The sequence below is a fragment of the Xenopus laevis genome, chromosome 9_10L (assembly GCF_017654675.1).
Source record: "Xenopus laevis strain J_2021 chromosome 9_10L, Xenopus_laevis_v10.1, whole genome shotgun sequence".
Lineage (NCBI taxonomy): Eukaryota > Metazoa > Chordata > Amphibia > Anura > Pipidae > Xenopus > Xenopus laevis.
The window spans coordinates 64,071,000-64,084,316 of record NC_054387.1 but is presented as its reverse complement, the minus strand read 5'-3'; the positions used below and the strand labels follow the sequence as shown (position 1 = coordinate 64,084,316).

The 13,317-nt window shown below is 40.9% G+C and overlaps 1 protein-coding gene and 1 long non-coding RNA gene across 2 annotated transcripts; one reads left to right on the top strand and one right to left on the bottom strand.

Annotated features, from left to right (window-relative positions):
- Positions 1–364: 364 nt before the first annotated feature.
- LOC121398015 lies at positions 365–11,380 on the top strand. Its single transcript, XR_005964069.1, has 3 exons — positions 365–490; positions 630–658; positions 11,252–11,380. It is a non-coding gene; the product is annotated as an uncharacterized LOC121398015 (long non-coding RNA).
- Positions 4,105–12,579, bottom strand: hnmt.L (histamine N-methyltransferase L homeolog). The gene is made up of 7 exons (NM_001095083.1): positions 12,536–12,579; positions 11,376–11,613; positions 9,800–9,852; positions 9,087–9,194; positions 7,464–7,594; positions 6,374–6,467; positions 4,105–5,463 (listed from the first exon to the last, which is right to left on the bottom strand). Exons 2-7 carry the CDS (start codon positions 11,510–11,512, stop codon positions 5,105–5,107), a joined length of 882 nt encoding a protein of 293 aa, NP_001088552.1. The 5' UTR covers positions 11,513–11,613; positions 12,536–12,579; the 3' UTR covers positions 4,105–5,104.
- Between the last annotated feature and the right edge of the window lie 738 nt (positions 12,580–13,317).

Sequence of the window (13,317 nt, the reverse complement as noted above, 5' to 3'; positions counted from 1 at the left end):
CCAGTCTCCCTCTCTTGCTATCCTGCTCCAGTCTTCTCTTGCTATCCTGCTCCAGTCTTCTCTTGCTATCCTGCTCCAGTCTTCTCTTGCTATCCGCTCCTGTCTTCTCTTGCTATCCGCTCCTGTCTTCTCTTGCTATCCGCTCCTGTCTCCCTCTGCACTCTATCCCCCAGTTTGATCTACGCCCGCACCGTCCTGTCCCATCCAAGCCGTTCCACTCCTGCCACGACCAGACCTTTCCTGTTGAGTCGTCGCCCTCTTCTTCCTGTCTTGTCCAGTCCTGATCATCGTCCTATCCGTCCTGTTCCAGTCTGACTCTTCGCCCTCATCTACCTGTTCCTGCTTCCCTTCAAGTTTCCCCTTGGCACATACAGCCCCTGCCTCAAGGACTCGCCCTTTCCCTTCTGACTCTACAGCGCCCCCTACCTAATCCTTGACAGCTGTCAATCAATTTTTACAAGGGGTTTGAAGGTTTCCTTCTAGAGCTAAGGTTTGTGCCCGTTGATTCACTTTATATCTTGAACCATTTTAGATATTTTAGTTATCCAGGGTGACCATGTTCGCCAATATTTTTCACTTGTATTATGTATAATTGCTGTAATCTCTTCCATTTTCCTAATTTCTTCTAGATGACAGATCCATTCCAGGCATTTTGGTGGTGAGGTATCTTTCCATTTTTTTAGCGATCATGTCTTTTGCTGTTTGTATCATGTGTAAAAGTAAACTATTTTTATATTTTTTTTTTTTTAGAATGTTGGTCGTAGCGGAGTATGAACTTTGATAAGAAATTTACAGCTTATTTTTTCTCTCGTCATTTTTTCCATAATCAATATTATTTCTTCCCAAAATATTTTCAGCTCACTGCAAATGTGACAATATGTACCTTCTTGTGTACTACATCTCCAGCACATATTTTGAGCATTAGGAAACATTTGCTTCAGTCTAGATGGAGTATAATACCATCTTAATATTAATTTATACACAAATTCCTGTAACTTGGATGCAGTAAATGATTTATGTGTTGAAGTATATATTTATTTCATTTGGTCCTGATGAAGCTATATGTTCAATTCCTTTTCCCAATGAAATCGGTTTGAGTTTGCGGTTGTATTTAACAAGTTTTTGATATACAGTAGGGAGAGCTTTTACCAATTTAGTGTGTGTAGCAATAACATATTCCCACCATGTGTATTTCCTTTTTATTTTATCAATTTGAGCTGTAGTTATGAAATTATGAATTTGAGTTCCATGTATCACGTGGGTGGAAGCCCCATCTTGTTTGTATCCTTGAAAGAGGTATTACTTTAGTTTGTTTTACAAAATCCTTTATAAGTGTTGTTCTGTTATGGTATAAACCCCCACCTTTCAAACATTTTTCTTCTTGACTTGGCGGAAAATCCATATTAAACATTAGAGGTTGCAAGGGGAACGGTGAGCTTGCTAAGTTATAGTTCTTGAAGTTTTTATGCCAAACACTAAGGGTTGCTGCAATTGTAGGATGTTGCAATATACTGTTTGGAATATTCATTTTATTTGCCTAAATCAGGTTTCACTTGCTTCTTGCCCTGGTGCAGAGTAAAAATGCAATGTTGACTTGTGGCTGCTCAACTCTACAAGTTGTGCAACATGCGGAGCACAGCACTCTGCAGAGCAAGGGACCCTGTATTTAAACCCCTCATTCAGAAAATATAGAGCTCCTGATGACTCTTAGGTGATACTTCTGGCACAAGTAAAATACCACTCGAGTAAACGGCATGTAGGGTGATGTCAATGGGTTGCTCATGGGTCAGCAGCTGAACTTTCACTCCATTTATACAGGGGAACAAGGTGTGTTGCAATAAGGACATCACTCTCACCTTCTGCACACCCCAACCACATAACATTACCCCTAACCATGCCCCTTATTCTTCCCCTGCAAGGGATATAGATTCAGAGGACATGTCATGATGTATAGCTGCCGTATTTACATGCAATCTGAGCAGCACCTACAGAATATCCTGAATATAAATGGAAATCTTTACTATCAGCCTAACACTGCCATCTGCTGGACACCTTAGTTTGTTTTTTTTCACGTTTGTAATCAAATAATGACACAATATATACTGTATAAGGTGAATCAACTAAATCAATTTACAAAGAATGAAGGGGAAAATACAACCACACCCACACTAACAAAAGGACACTAGAGGTCTCATTATCAAACTTGACCAGCCTGGAGCACAGTTTTTAAAGCATCCCAATACTTTGTGCTAACTCCTTACAGCAGCTCACTTGAATAAAAAATCATTATAGTCAGTGGTGGATTACCATAAGCAACATCATCCTCCAGGCCAGCTTCTTAAAGAGTGTTCTTTATCTCTTCTTACATTCCAGAACAGCTACACATATCTCTTTCAAAGCATACAACATTGTATATTTTGAGAGGGATACTCAGCAGTTTTAAAACATCAGTTGTTGGAGCTGTATATATAAGATCTTTACTCAAAATTTAGTAGGTATCAGGGCAACATAGCAGTCACTCTGACAAGGACTGGTCTCTATGGGTGGCTACTAGGACCATTAGGGCAGAGACACACGTGCAGATTTGGGGAAGTCGTCTGTCGATAAATCTCCTCTTCTTTGGGTCGACTAATCTCCCTGAACCGCCTTACTTGCTTTCCCGCTAGCTAGAATGAGAATTGCCGGCGGGATGGCACTCAGAGCGATTAGTTTTCTGAAGTCACCCGAAGTTTCCTTGTGAGGCAACTTTGGAAAATGAAGTGAGCGGGAAGGCAGTTCGGGGAGATTAATTGTCCTGAAGAAGAGGAGATTTGTCACCGGGCGGCTAATCTCCCCGAATCTAGACTTTTGGACCAGGATATATATGACAGCCGCCCAGCTTGGTCCCATCTTTCCACAGCTCGGGGCTCCTCTGCCCACCTAGATACTATGTTGTGGCTGTTGAGACCGTCCTCCTTCCTGGTTTCTATGACGGGGATTACCCATTTACTCCCTCTAGGACTTCTTCCCACTAAGACTTGCACATAGCCATTTAAGCTGGCAGGCCACAGGGACTGGGCATGCAAATGGTGCCTATTCTGCTGGCTGCCACTGTACTGCTGTGTGTTCATCTCTCTCCTTGTTCTATTGGGCCCCTGCATTTCATGGCACAGTCTGTCCCCAAGCATTTCATAATACATTGTGGTCTCATGCATTTCATAACACTGTGCCCCCCCATGCAATTTATGTGACAGCCACCAAGCCCCACATAGACTTTATCATCAGTGTTCTTCAGGTCTCTCTTCTCCAGGTGGCTGCAAGTGTTATTTATTTAATATGGTGACATCACAGTCTCATCTTCTGGCTCTCGGAGTCCTTGACTAGTGACTGCATTGTTGCTTGAAGTGGTCTTTGCCTGAATTATCTGTGGAATAGGAATGACTAATTTTTCCTGTTCTCTGTAGTAGTTGTGCAATAGCTAATGATTAACTGGACCAGAAATCAAAGTGAGCATCTACCCTATAAATATAAGGGGCAGTATTCATAAAGTACCTTTCTCATTAACTATAGACATTTTCTGTGCATCTGTGTCGGCAACCATAAAGCAATTTGTCCCGCAAAGCAAAATAGTTGTGCTTCACTGATGTGTTGCATCTACTAAACTGCTTCTATACAGGAATTAGCCAACACAATCCACTTTTGCGCTTCATTAAATTGCCTAATTCCTGCAAAAAGATGAATATTCCAATAAGCAGAAAATGTCCTAAATGAGGCAGCAAATAGAACAACTAGCATTAAAGAAAGAAACTAATAAAAAACCCATACATACCATCTCTATGGAGATCATATATGTTGCCTATTGTAATGATATTCTGTGTATTTACACATGGACATTCATACCCATGGGGAACATGCAGAACATGTTTGTTCCTAATATGGTTTGGTGTCATTAATATGCTGGTTTGGTCTAACTTGTATGGGAGAACATAGGCAGTCATATATATGTATATATATTATTAAAGCCATTGGTTACAGGGGTCAATCCTTAGTGTAAAGGGTCTACTGGTGATCTTCTCAAGAACTTCCAAGCCCTAGAGTAGATTAGCAAAGGAAATGTATCTGGAATGGTGATTACAGTTTTAATGTCAATCACACATGGAATAAGTGATCACACAGTATATCTCAATATCTCAACAGTATGGATGCCGGCTCTTTATCTAATTTAATTCCACTGGTTGCAATAAGGAGCAAGTTAGTGTAGACAATGAGGTATATCTGAAGACATTTATGGCAAAAGATATAATTGCCAATGCATGTGACACTGAATTACACCCCTTTTACCTTGTATATTTTCCCACACGTGGATCCAATTCAATCATGAGATCATCATGCCTATTTTGTGATGCCACCATTCCATGATGACAAAGAATACAACCATGCCCTCTAATGTACATGATCTTTCCCCACTGTAAACAATGTGCGTATCATGCCTAAATATATGATTTGATTATTAGCCAGGCCTAACATAATAGGTGAATCCAGTGTTTGTTTAATATGAAGGTAATCAGCTCAATAAGAATCATTGGCTTGTGGGTTTGGTAAGTAATTATGGATGTGAGATAATGCATTATATGTAGGTGTATTATATGTAATATTTAGACAGATTCAGGGGGTTACATTACACTGTTCACAAAACCCACAGCAACCAATCAGGAATGGGCTTTTAAAGTCTAAGTCAGGTATGAACAACCTTCAGCTGCCATAGAGTTCTTCTTCTTCTGACTCTTTCCAGCTTTTAGACATCTGAAAACAAATGCTCTGTAAGGTTACAAATGTATGGTTATTGCTACTTTTTATTACTCATCTTTCTGTTTGGGCCCTCTCCTATTTATATTCCAGTCTCTTATGCAAATCAGTGCATGGGTAATTTAGACTAAATTGCTAAAATTGCAAACTGGAGAGCAGTTGAATAAAGAGCTAAATAATTCAAATACCACAAGTAATAAAAAATAAAAACCAATTGTGAAGTTTTTCAGAATATCACGCTCTACATCATACTAAAAGTTAACTCAAAGATGAACAACCCCAGCCTGGTGTGCAAAGGGGCTTGTATTCCCTAGACTAACTAATCTGCCTCCACCACAATCACACTAAGGTTGTTGTTAAAAATAACCTTCCCATCTTTTGTTGTACTACAGCCAGGGCTTTTTAGGTCACAGATAATCTGATCCCTGAGATCAGCAGGGGCATTTCTCTTAAAGTCACACGTCTCAGTCAGAAAGTCCAACAGAAGTTCCCCATCTCTGTCCCCCTCGATGAAACATTCCGTGATGTCCATATCCGACTGCAGTTCGTGGCTCTGAAACCGGGCGCCCATTGAACTTAGCATCTCTGCGATATCTCCTGCCGTAATGTACAGGCAGAGGTCGTTCAGAGGCAGCCGTTGGCCATATTTCTTCCATAGAGTGGCCCACCCACTGTTACCTACAGGGAAATATATATAACAGTCATTAGAAAAGATTAAGGGTATGTTATCATATTCCTTATTTCTAACGTACAGACAAAAGTGATATTAAAGTCCTTGTACCAGTGGCATAAGTGACCCCACAGCAACATCATTTTAGGGCCATATACCTTTGGAATAAGACATTTGTCATATACATATATTTGAAGTGCATATCAGTCAGTGCACCAATGGGTCCCTATACCTTTTAGGCAATTGCAGGGCCTTCTTTTTATGCCCCTGCCTTGAGTTAAGTGGTGCAATGGTGGGGGGTAAAAATGCTATGATGAAAGCATTCGTGCCAAGCTGCTGTACTGTTTACAACCAGTTTGTTGTGCATGGGTACCAATGTTTTAGTGTCTGCTACTAGTGACTGTAGGAAAAGAAGACTGTACATAATACCTGCCTTTAACCTCCCAGTAGGTCAAGATTCACTTTGCACTATGACACCAATTGCTAATTTTTCTCTTTAAATAGTGTGCACATTGAAGATACATTAAAGAACATCCTGCGTGGCACCATATTGACAGAGGGACAATTTGAACACAATATACAAACAAAAAGATCTGTTTGTATCATTGCTCTCACCTCAGCGTTTTTGCACTTGGTCTTTTGACCAGTGTAAGTAAATGAAGCCCCATGCCTGTTATTTTACTGTTACACAAAGGTAGAAGTTTTTAATAAGGAGAGATTTAGGTATAACAGTGCCACCGTCTGCTTGATATCAGCATTATCATCTTGCCTTTATCTGTCCGTTGTCAAGTACGGTTCAGAATCTTTAGGGTTCAAAATTGGTGTGATATTCATACAACTTCTAATAATTGTGGATTCGGTACATCCCTAAAAATATAGATAATCATTTTAATAATGCTCTGTAGCTGTTTTTCTTACCCGATACAAGAATGATCAGTAGCTTCCCACTGGGTGCCAAGCAGCTTTTAAAGAATTTTAATGTTCCCAAGACATCCTTTACATAATATAACATCTGGAATGATACAGAGAATCCATTCATCCCTGTGACATCTTGATAAATAATCCATACAAACCTGTCTAGAGTCAAAGCTGTGTAACACGGAGTATCACTCATATATTGTAAGGGATAATGTACCCCCCTATTGTAAATTATAAGGATATTAGAAGTCACTGAGGGGTTTATGTGACCATATAAAGGCACAAGGCTGCACACTGAGTTATATAGGAAACTCTGAATATCACTCATGTATTATAAGGGATAATGTACCACCTACTATAAATTATAAGGATATTAGAAGTCACTGAGGATCTCTTTGACCATTGAAAAGCACAAGGCTGCAGGCTGAGTTATACAGGGAACTCTGAGTATCACTCATGTATTATAAGGGATAATGTACCCCCTACTGTAAATTATAAGGATATTAGAAGTCACTGAGGAGTTCTGTGACCATATAAAAGCACAAGGCGGCAGGCTGAGTTATACAGGGACTCTGAATATCACTCATATATTATAAGGGATAATGTACCTCCTGCTGTAAATTATAAGGATATTTGAAGATACTGAGGAGTTCTGAGACCATATAAAAGTAAGAGGTAGGAGGCCGAGTGATTTTATATGTCATGGAACTCCAAGGTGATATTTAATATTTCAAATTGCTTATAATATGGCATAGGGCTGATGCTGCACTTCTCACAGCCAACTGTGCTATGCCTCTTACCATACAATCTCACATTTAACCCACACCATGCTCACCCCCCATCTCTTGGCCTGGGCTGAGAACACAATACTATGGCCTGGGCTGAGAACACAATACTATGGGCTTCAGGGTACTTTCTGTACAAAAGCAAAGTTTGCCAGGGAAATCTGAAAGTAAGGTAGGATGAAATATGGGGCCTATAATTTCAGATCTATAGTGCTAATGACTGTAGAACATGATACAGCAGCCCTCTTTCATAATATGTTGAGCAAATGAGAGCCCCTTTCCTTCTATATCAGCATATATATTACCTGTATCATGTGAATGAAATCAAACTTTCTCATCTGCTTATCTTCATTGACTTGGCTCTCAAATTCACTGGAGGTCTGGCGATGCCAGGAGAAGGTGACATTTTCCAGATTTGGGGCTTTTGCCACACGCTCTAAAGAAAATTGCACATTAATGAATGACACCGGCATTGCTTCACATTAAGATTGTTCCAAGTAAAGTCCACTGATAAGAGAAACATTTACAGAGCAATAAAACCCTTGGTGCTGTCCCTGCTGGAATGATTATCTGGTGGTGTAAATAGGAGGTTGGTTAGAGCCTATTCTTGCAACATAGGAACATTCTTTTCTGTTTGCCTGACTTGAACTGATCATATAAAGTGCCCTTTGTGCATGGGGTTGGGCAGTCATCCAGCTGGAGGTAGAGTCCTCTGGAATCCAATGCTGATATACCAGTATTGGGTCAGTATCTCTAGGATAGTCTATGAATTGTGATGGGAACAATTAGAATACTAAAGGGGTTCTTCACCTTTGAGAAAACTTTTAAGGGCACATTTACTAAAGTGTGAAGTTTCTCTTCATCTAACTTCTCCTTACTTCACCAGGTGTATTTTCACAACACATCTTAAGTTCACTTTTTCAAGAGAAATGTGGTGAAAGTAGTAGTAGAAAGAGTAGTAGTAGTAGCATGGAAAGGGCAATATAGATTGTGCTTTAAAAGTGGTTGCTCTATCTTTATAATGGGAGTTTGCCAGCCTGAACCCGGTGAACTACACTTTGGCGGAAAGGGTACAGTTCACAATTTGATAAATTAACAGATTTTTGGTGTGAAACTTCTCTAGCGCTGAGCTTTTTCGCTAGCAAATTGTCCTCCTTGCCTTTTAGTGAACTAGTGATGTCCCTGCAAATTATCATTCTGGCGAGTTTTCGCTAAAAAAAGCCACTTCGCCCTCTAGTAAATGTTCCCCTTAGTATTATGTAGAGAGTGATATTCTGAGACAATTTGCATTTTCACTTTTTATTATTTCTGATTTTTGAGTTATTTTGCTTTTTATTTCGCAGAAAATTAGAAAAATGAATAAGGTTAAACAATAAAAGGCACTACTTGCCCAGGTGCAGTAACCTATAGCAACCAGTCAGCAGGTAGCATTAACTGGTCACCTGTTCACATATTGGTTGCTATGGGTTACTGTACCTGGGCAAACTTTGTGCCTTTTCTTACAATTGGGGGTGTGTAAGGTGTGACATATGCAGTGCTTTGGAGAAAAACATTGCATGCAACTTACAGCAGCTGAATAAAATGTAAAATGCCCCAGCCAGTACAGGTATGGGATCACTTTATCCAGAAAGCTCAAAATTATGGGATGGCCATCTCCCAAATATTCCAGATTTCCTTTTTCTCTGTAATAATAAAACAGTACCTTGTGCTTGATCCCAACTAAGATATAATTGATACTTATTGGAAGCAAAACCAGCCTACTGGATTTAATGTTTGCATATTTCTCTAATAGATTCAAGGTATGAAGATCCAAACTACAGAAAGATCTGTTATCCGGAAAACCCCAGTCCCCTGACATTTTGTTTAACAGGTCCCATACCTGTACCACATTCTGCGTTTTGGAGCTAAAGATGGTGCTTGGTACCTACCCTTGTAGCCAAAGATTTGCTCAGCGCTTGGTTCCACAATCTGGTTGTTAATGGGGACCCCTGGCCATCGAGCCTGTATCTTGGCAATCATCTGCAGGTCAATCTCACCTGACAGGAACATATTTACATAAATGATCGGTTCTGATTTACTAAAGTAGGTGCTAAACTGTGCCTTTCCAGTTACCCACAGCAACCAGAATTCGTTTTTACTTTCATGCTTCTGTGTTGCAGTAAGCAATTGCACTGGTACAGTATAGTACATTATTAACAGTGTGTCTTGAAAGGGAAACTATACATGAACTACTCATATAGTTGGGCTTGCAGAAAAGGTGCATAAACACTAGCTGAACTTCCAAAAATATATGTTATTTCACACTGACATACCTCATTCTACAGGAAACCATGATAGTCTGTGCCTGTGCTGCTGGGACCACTTTCCCACCCCCTTAGGCTCACAGTGTAATACAACCCCTCTCTTTCCTTGTTCCATTGTGAAGTAATGGACTCAGGGACTTAAAGACCCTCTTCTTTTCATTGTGGGTGATGCACAGATTCTGTGAAAAGCAGAGCGATTACAAGTTCCAGAATCCAATCTCTCAGTTAAAGAACCACTGACTTAAAGTATGTATGCAATATATCTGCGCTCTGTGGCTCAGGTTTTTGTGCCCCCTAATCACAAGGACGTACAGCTTCCCCAAATGTAGAGAACTAACCTGATCCACTTCCAACGCCTAGGACATCAATCACCGGCTTGTCATTCCCTATACTGTAACACAGGGATAAAATACAGAGAAACCAATTTTATTATAAACAATCTTTTTACTAAGAAAAAGTTGTGTTTTCTGAGCCAAAGGCTTGGGGTTTCTGTGGCATCAAGTTGCACCACTTCCACTAAAGCTCACTCTTTTGCACCCCCTTGCTCTCCAAAAAAGGCACTTCAACTTTAATTATAGATGCGAGAGAACTCTCCAATCAGAATCCTTTCTACTAGTGCTGTGCATGCCATTGTTATCTAGCATAGGTTGCAGGTTTCAATCAAAAGAGAAAATGGCAGCAGGCACTCACAGATCCCACAAACAGGCTTGTAAAAGAACTGAGAACTTACAGCCTGTTAATAAGTGCCTACTGGCACGAAACGTGTATGTTATCTACTTTGTGGCCTAAATAAAGGTCTCAGTTATTTTACAAGCCTGTTTGCGGGATCTGTGGGTGCCTGCTGTTTTCTCTTTTGGTTGGATACCTCCACCTTGAGCTGTAGATCTGGGGAATGAGCACCCAGGCCCCACATATTACTGGTGTGATACTAACCTTTCTAGGTTTTTACATTGGGATCTTCTCTATAAGTATAGGTTTTACGTTTACTGTGTAATGTGTTTGCTTTGTGTTTGCAGTGTTTTTATAATCTTAATCTATTGTTGCAGTTGCCATTATGCACTGATAATAAAATGGAGACATAGTCAAGATGCTGGAGCCACAGTCCAAAAATATGTGGTGGTGCATACATTATGCATCCACTAATTGGTTGTGCAAGATATGGACCCCCTCTCTCCCCCCTGCACCAACTCTAAATGTAAGGGCAGAGACACACGGGCAGATTCGGGGCGATTAATCCCCGAACTGCCTTCCCGCTGGCTAGAATGAAAATCGCCAGCAGGATGGCACTCGGAGTGCTTTGTTTTCTGAAGTCACCCAAAGATTCCTCGTGAGGCAACTTCAGAAAATTAAGTGCTCTGAGTGCCATCCCCCCGGCGAACTGACCGTGTGTCCCTAAAAAGGTGGTCTATTAAGGGCCAGAGCTGAGATTGCAAGGACACAGGGGAGACAGAATGGGGATTTTGGCCCACAAGTGTAAGGGTCTTAGTAGGCCCCCCTCTGGCTGTGGGCCCCTCTCCGGCCACAGTGTCTGTTCCCCACTGGTTATGTCACTGCTTCCGTGTAGTAAACCACAGTAGCCAATAAGAATGCTGCTTTTATTACTCCTATTACTTCCAGGTTCAGAGGCAAATTCTAATTGGCTACTTTGGGTTACATACATATTTTTTCGTTCTAACTAAAATACTGCAACTTTAATTTAAAATGTATTTCCTTTAAAATGTTACACAGCCATGTTATGTTCAGCTCATTTTCACCCCTTTCAACATCTTACATGATTTCCAAACACACAGCATGGCAGCATAGAATTTAGTGCAGTCTACAATCAACATCTGAATTATCTGCAAACTAACCATGCAAGGTATGGATTTACAATGCGAAGCAGCCCCAGCCGAAGGGGATTTGTTTCCCTCTTACCTTGAGATGATGTTGGGCAGCTTGGACTCAATAAAGTGCTGCATGCACTGGTGCTCTGTCGAGTTTTGCAGGAACAGCCGGAACGATTCCACATATCTGCTGTGGTCAGAAAGCAAAGATCTCAGCTTGGAATCCATTTCTTTTCTTCTCATTCAAATGCTGCAAAGCTGCTTTTTTCGTGCTCAGCAGGTTTTCTACCCAGAGAGGATCTTCACTGCTCAGTTGGATTCTTTCATTGCTGCAATAAAGGGAGAAGGAAAGACAAGCTTATCTGCAATCTCTGCCTCTATATTTTCTGTGTATTGTCTGTATCAGCAATAATACACCCACCATCTTGGGCAGGAAATTAAGAAAAATGCTGAAGACGTCTCCCTGCAAAACATTTGATATTCTGTTTTCATCCCACATGCAGACATACACACACATAGAGACAAACACAGGCACCCAGACTAATAGACAGACAGACACATTCACAGATAGCACAGACAGACAGACAGACAGACAGACACAGAGTGATAAACACTGAGCGAACCGCATGTGCTGCACTAGAACACATACAAGGCCCTGATTGGAGGATCTCTATGCATGTTAAATAGACACATCTGTTGCAAAGTGTTCTGAACCAGTGCAAGAGGGACCGAGGGAGCAGTTAGGGGGGGACAGACATTTAAAATAAATATATTGGGAAATGCTTTTATATATAGTCCCTTAGGCAGTAAAGAAGGAGGCTATAACTCCCACTACATTTATACAAATAAGAGGAAGCCGCTGTGTTACCCTTTAAATAAGGTGAGTAACAAGTGAGTTATGCTGCTTAGAACTCGCGGTTGCTCTGTGCAACTCCCCATGTCCTTTCCTTTTTGCAGTTGTTTTCATGTTCTCGCTTCTCCTTTTTTTGTAACCAAAGGCCCCTGTTGCTTATTTCCCCATTGCTGGGCTGCTGCCCACTCCCCCTTGCCTTTAGATTCGTGACATTATCAGCCACAGGACATTTTTAAGAAAAAGCAAAGTTCAGAGTCTGTTTGTGGGAGGGAGGCAGCTGGGAGGGGTGGCTGCTCGAGTGTTCTAGTGGAACTATAGCTATAGAAGAGGCAACAGGGATCTCTGTCCCTGTATAGGTAGGTTCTATAGGAATTGACATGGAGACTGGATGTACTCACTGTGGGAGGATCAGCTGTTGAAGCAAAGCTATATTCAGACAGATCTGTTCAATGTGCAGCCTCAGTCACCCCCTCCCTGCCTTTGTACTCACAGTGTATCCAGGAGCTGTGGCATTCCTCTAGCTGCATTGCCTCCCCCCTGGCACAGCCTCAGTATGTGCCACTCCTTTCAATTTGCTCTTCCTGTTTGCCTCTAACTCTTGCAATTTTGGAAATAATTTGCCATTTGTTTACCCGGAGTGTAGTGTTTTCCACATGACTTGGCTCAGTTGCATTATGGATAATTAAATGATACACTCCCTACTCCAAAAATTGTCAGCACAGTTGTGTCTGATGCATTAAAAGAAGTGTGCATGTGCAAGACATGGGACGCAATGACACTGAAAATGAGTGCAGATTGCATAGTTATACAAGATTTTGTGTGCTGAATTTGGTCCCTTTACATATATTAAACGGAGATAAACACCGCTAATATTATGCACTAAAACACCTTTATATTTAAGCCTGTGCTAAATGATGCAGATTTCTGTAGCAGGCTCTTTCAAAAATGCACTATTAAACCGCTCACCCAAAATGGATGGTTGCATAGTTACCAACAGTCTCCATTAAAATGGCACCTGCACGTGGCACAACCTGGAGGTAGGAACCCTGGGAATACTGACTGTGGTCATAAATAAGCCTTTTTTCTACTGGGATAAGATGGCATACTGCCAAAACTATTACACAAAAAGTGCCAATTTACTAAAGATTGCACAAGGGTAAATAAGTGAAAAGCAATGTTT

Excerpts from the sequence above, each read along its gene's own strand:
- hnmt.L (NM_001095083.1), bottom strand. The coding sequence starts at position 11,512 with ATGGATTCCAAGCTGAGATCTTTGCTTTCTGACCACAGCAGATATGTG. Across the intron at positions 7,595-9,086 it reads GCAAATCTTTGGCTACAAGG|AGCGTGTGGCAAAAGCCCCA; the intron begins GTAGGTACCAAG and ends AATTTTCTTTAG. Across the intron at positions 6,468-7,463 it reads ATTTCATTCACATGATACAG|ATGTTATATTATGTAAAGGA; the intron begins GTAATATATATG and ends GTATCATTCCAG.